This window comes from Cyprinus carpio, chromosome B4, assembly GCF_018340385.1.
Source record: "Cyprinus carpio isolate SPL01 chromosome B4, ASM1834038v1, whole genome shotgun sequence".
Lineage (NCBI taxonomy): Eukaryota > Metazoa > Chordata > Actinopteri > Cypriniformes > Cyprinidae > Cyprinus > Cyprinus carpio.
The window spans coordinates 21,582,329-21,587,921 of NC_056600.1; the positions used below are offsets into that span (position 1 = coordinate 21,582,329).

The 5,593-nt window shown below is 38.5% G+C and overlaps 1 protein-coding gene across 1 annotated transcript; it reads left to right on the forward strand.

Moving 5' to 3' along the window:
* Positions 1-522: 522 nt before the first annotated feature.
* LOC122137223 (protein ANTAGONIST OF LIKE HETEROCHROMATIN PROTEIN 1-like) lies at positions 523-1,488 on the forward strand. The gene is made up of 2 exons (XM_042722976.1): positions 523-1,261; positions 1,325-1,488. The coding sequence occupies exons 1-2, from the start codon at positions 523-525 to the stop codon at positions 1,486-1,488; spliced, it is 903 nt and encodes a 300-aa protein (XP_042578910.1).
* Positions 1,489-5,593: the final 4,105 nt, after the last annotated feature.

Consider the following 5,593-nt stretch of genomic DNA (forward strand, 5'->3'; position numbering starts at 1 on the left):
CTGCATTGTGTTTTTGTCTATTTTCTATTACAATTTAATGTTTTGTATTAGTTTGCATGGCATGTATGTATGTAATGAATGTATTTCTAGAAATCTCTATAATTAGATTACTTTTCGATGTTCGAAGGTTATTTTTTTGCACCAGAGAAGGTGGAGTTCTTTTTCATGTATTTCAAAGGTAATGGTAGGAGCCATCAGGACCCTGACTAAAGGGTGAGGTTGTAAATGTAAAGGTGGTATTTTTGATCTTTATACTGAGGACATCACTGTTCTCATTCAAATCGTTTTCTGTAGTTTAGGTACTTAAATTTGTAATAAAATGTAGGTCTTCCCCTGATTTTAATTGACTGAATGTCTGTTGAATATAAAAACTGCAAACTGACAATGTGTACTGACTGCCTTCTCTCTTTTATAGTAAATTCATGGTTCAATGAGAGAACACCACAGGAGCGAGGCCCTTCCTTCTGGGAAACAGAGGTGCTCCAGAATTTTCAAGAGAATGATTGGTACCTAAACTTCAGAATGCCCAAAGAGACCTTCAGTTTCCTTTGTGACCAGCTGCACCCATACATCAACCCCCAAATTACCAACATGTTGGATCCAGTACCACTAGAGAAGAGGGTAGCAGTTACCATCTACAAGCTTGCCAGTAATGTTGAGTTCCACGATGTTGCTAATCTGTTTGGTATTGGAACCAGCACCGCCTGTAACATCTTCTGGGAGGTGTGTGAGGCACTGAGCAAACTCAGGAGGGTTTTTGTGAAGAGGCCAAAAACTGTCCCTGAAGTCCAAGCCATCATCACAGGATTTGAAAGAAAGACAGGATTCCCCATGTGTGCTGGTGCTTTGGATGGCACGCACATCCCAATCATTGCCCCAGTGAGCTATCCCACTGACTACTATAACAGAAAAGGATGGTACAGTGTTCTTCTTCAAGGACTTGTAGACCACACTTACTGCTTTCTTGATTTCGATGTTGGCTGGCCTTGGAAGTGCCATGATGCATATGTTTTTGAGTGTTCTCATCTGTGCCACAAGCTGGAGGATGGTACCTTTTTCCCTCCATTCAGCAGAAACATCCAAGGGGTCAACATACCTGTCCTGATAGTGGCCGATTCTGCCTACAGCTTGACTAGCAACATAATGAAGCCATTCCCAGAAGGAACAGTGAGGGGACCCAGGGCAGCCTACAACGCCTCCTTGAGCCATGCTCGTATCCAAGTTGAACACACATTTGGTTGCCTCAAAGGCTGCTGGCGATGTATTATTAAAAGAAATGACTGTCAAACCCAAAATGTGAAGTATGTTGTGTCTGCTTGTGTAGTGTTGCACAACTTCTGTGAAATGCAGAAAGTTGCTTACCAGGAACCACAGGAAGATGTGTTGGATCAGCCAGAGACAGGACCAGAGCAGCATGATGTACCTGCTCTCTCCCCAGCAGAGCGCATCCGGGAGGCCTTGGTAGCTCATATTCACACAAATCAGTAAAGTGCAGAGAAGCCTTGGAAGCTCATACCCAGTATGCAGTCAAGACCCACGTGAAATTAATCAAACATTTATTTGTAGTGCAGAGCATACTTTATTTCTAAACTTGGCAATTCACATAAGTTTCAACTTTAGTTCAACTTTTTTTTCCCAGCGTTTGGATATAAAATAAACAATTGTTATAAATGTAACTTTTTTTTACAGTTTGAATATAAAATAAACCATTTTGTCACAAAATAAAAAAAGAAATGTGCAAATATTGCTTTCCTAAAATTAAAAATGCATATTCAGAATTTGTCCAGCCAAAGTTGAATCTCAAGTTTTTTTCTTTGCCTTTTTCCGTACATGGATTGTGCGAAATACTGCTTTCTGTAGGGATGCACCGGACCAAACATAAATCAAAGCAAATTGAAATAAATAAAACAGTGAACTGCCAAACCTTTTGTCTTGCATGTAAACACTCTAAATCTAAAAGGCCTAAGAACATATAATGTTTTCCTGCCAGATGATATGGCACAAAACGCTACTTAGGTGGGTCATTGTAGTAGTGCACTTTATATGCTGCTGGGGCAGGGGGTCCAGGGACTGTAGATGGATAGTCCATGATCTCATCTGATGGGTGTTGGAGAGGTGGTGTATAAGGGTAGTAATGAGGGGCTGAAAAAGGTGAATGGTGGGACTGGGACAAAAAGCACTGAAACAACTGGAGCATTAATGCCCTGTTCTCTTCTCTCTTTTCATCAGCTTCCTTCTTCTTAATTTCAAAATCAAGGCATTTCCTTTCCAGCTCCATTCTATTTCTCTCCATCTCTTTCTCCCATTCAAACCGCTCCCTGTCAAAGTCATGGGTGTTCTCATTTTGCAGGAGATGGTCCAGACCCTTGTCCATTGCCTCCATTATCTGTGTTTTTCGTCCCTTTCTTCGGCGATGTGCTGCAAAAACAAAACATTTATTTAATCAAATTCAGATAGTAAAACCCTTAAATACTGGGAACATTCAGTGCTACAGTGATTAAATTAAATTTCAATATCTTTGGTAAGATCTGTGTAATGGTCATTTAATGGTTTGTGAATATATCTTTGGGACTCTTGTTTTGATTGCATCTGTGTCTCTGGCAGTGTCACTACCCCACGCTACGTGCCAAGGTTCAGTTGAGTAATGCACCTGTTAATAAAAAGAGGGTTTTTTAAACTCTCATAATTCCTTTTTATTTTTATTCTCAATTAAAGTGATGCTGTGTTGTGTGGTCTTTGTAGTATGCTGTAATGGGGGTAGGCTACTCCCAAGCAGGGTGAGGGAGACTGTCCTGGGATTTTGCAGTGCAGGTTTTTTGCCGTCTACCATATCATCAACCAGACAAGCCTTGTTTCACAGCCTATTCTATTTATACATGAATGTGCACACACAACAAAGCATCACTGTAATTAAAAATATCAATAAAAGTTATTATGAGAGCTCCAATACAATTACCTGCTCGTAGCAGGTGCATCACTCAACTGAACTTGGGCACCTGGTGTGTGGTAGTGTTGTTGCCTCTGAGACACATATGTAGTCAATACAAGTGTAGCCAAAAGGTACATACACAAAACATTGACGGGTTGCAGTATCATCTACAGCTAACCATATCATCCTTTCGCTCCTCAGAAACTACCTGCATTTGTGTACCTTACTGAAAAGTTTACCAACATGAGAGCCCACCTTGTGGCTTAGGTTCAGCAGGATGAGGAGGGGGTGTTGGTGCTTTGGAGGCTGAGCCATGACTGGATGCCTCAACCACTACATCGTTTTCCCTGGAGGTGTTGTGATCCTCAGAGCTCTCAGATGAACCTACTGAATACAAAAGAAAACCGAGTAGGTTCACTCAGTAACGATTTACGAGTAATGCTTTTTACTTATTTCTTTATATAAACAGAAGGTATAATGTCAACATATAAATTAAAAACACAATATAGAATTGTTGTATTATTATGGTGTGTTGGCTGGTGTGTGTAGTATTTTTAACAGTGTGATTATTCATCTTATGTACTCCCCGTTTTTCAATTCTTTTATGTCTCTGGGGTTGTTCATAGGTCGGCAACCTGTAAATAATAGATAGAATTAAGTAAAGCTACCATGCAACAATTGGCAAGTGCTTGCCTAAATTGTGCGGCATTACTAAAGTTAGCAAGTTAACATTACTGTACATTAGCCGCTGTACACTGCGGCTAAATTGGCTATTACTGTACCATATGTTTGCATAACGTTAACAACGTCTTTTTGTTGTTTTTGAGGCAATCAAGGGACTTTCTTCGCAGGTAATCCAACCTTTTTTACTCTTGGTCCAATCTCCAAAGTCCTGTATAGACAGACACCGGAGGACGAGGTCTTTGTGAATATTTTCCCAAATGGTGTGGTTGTGCACCATTTGTTCAAATTGCCTTGGTGAACGTGGTCACCCCAAATTCAATTAAACAGAGGAATAGAAAGTGTTGATTTTGTCCGGCTCCTCCTCACATGTTTGGAAGAACTTCTCAGTATCTCTGACCGTGTCTTTATCTGTGACTAGAGGAAGAAGAAAACATGAAACAGTGATTCAAGAAAGACGCACACAAACCAGAGAGAGAGGAAATATACTGAACATAAGAAGAGGAAAAGAAATCTGCAGAAGATGTTGTTCTCTCTCTCAGCTCAAAGGTTGAGTGCATATCTGTGGGAAAGAGAATACAAGCAGCGAAGCTCTTTCTGCAGTTTCACACGCTGGACTCTGTGAATGTGATCTCTGGCTCTGAAACATCACGGGATAAAAACAGCAGGTTGATTAGATCACAGTTTCTGTGCAGGAGATTTCAAAGGTAAGTCACAAGCATTCAGAGCAGATTCAAGTTAACATTTCTGCAAGCAAAATTAAAATAAGGTTAAAAAACGGCATGAATCAAATGAAGTTTTCACCCAGGTTGTGAACATTAGATTACATTTAACTGAGACATCTGAGGATCTCTCTTGTGCCAGCAATTAATCTGTTAATTCATCTGGTAAATTTGTTGAATTAACTGTACAGAGAAACAATGGTTGTCAATTCCAGAAGAGCATCATTAACAGCTCCAGACAGAATCTGCACATAAAGTTTCTGCTGAATTAGAGGCAACTGACTTCTAAAAGAAATCCCTCCCTCTTACTGTTTAAACAAGTCAAAAAACATGTTTACTTTCATAAGCATGTGATCATAATATTAAATATAAGTCCACAGTTACACCACATATATTTAGACAAATCTCATGTCATAGGACGTCAAATTCAAATGAATGTGAAGATATCTTTTGCAGCTCAAAACTTTATCTGAAGACTTTATCTCCAGGCTCTTATCATTTTTATCATTTATTTCTATAATTATGTGTCGCCTAAATTATGCTTGCAGTTTAAGTGTTTGTTTTATTCACACCACAACAGAAATAATTGTTTTTATATAAACCTTTTTAAGATATATATTAACTTGAAATATACCAATTAAAATTCTCTCTTTTTATAAATGGATAATGTATTTAATTTTGTCTGGCAACACAAAAAAGCTGTTTTATTGGGGTCTATAAAAATTACAGATTCACAGATTTCAGTGTATTATTCATATATCATTAATTATATAAAACTACACTGTCAGTACACACAAATTAAATGCATTTATTTCCATTCAAAGGGAAATGGAAACTGTGATAGAAAAAGATTAGGACTAACAGATTCTTGCGATTCTCTAGTAAGACTGTTAACATTAATATCACAGAGCAGTGTTATCAGGTGAATTTAAATGCTTTATTACTGTGCAGTTATGTAAATAAATTAGTCTTTGAAAAGAATGAATAAAAATGGATATCTGTGAGTGTTCCTCATTGTTATTAGGGTGTGTCCCCAAAACCTTCAAACTGGCTGTTATTAAGCCTCTCATCAAAAAAACACAACTTGACCCCAAAGAACTAGTTAATTATAGACCGATCTCGAATCTACCTTTTCTTTCCAAGATACTAGAAAAGGTAGTATCCTCACAATTATATTCCTTCTTAGAGAAAAATGGCATCTGTGAGGATTTCCAGTCAGGATTTAGACCGTATCATAGTACTGAGACTGCTCTAGAGTACT

Excerpts from the sequence above, each read along its gene's own strand:
- LOC122137223 (XM_042722976.1), top strand. The coding sequence starts at position 523 with ATGCCCAAAGAGACCTTCAGTTTCCTTTGTGACCAGCTGCACCCATAC. Across the intron at positions 1,262-1,324 it reads CCTCAAAGGCTGCTGGCGAT|TGTTGCACAACTTCTGTGAA; the intron begins GTATTATTAAAA and ends CTGCTTGTGTAG.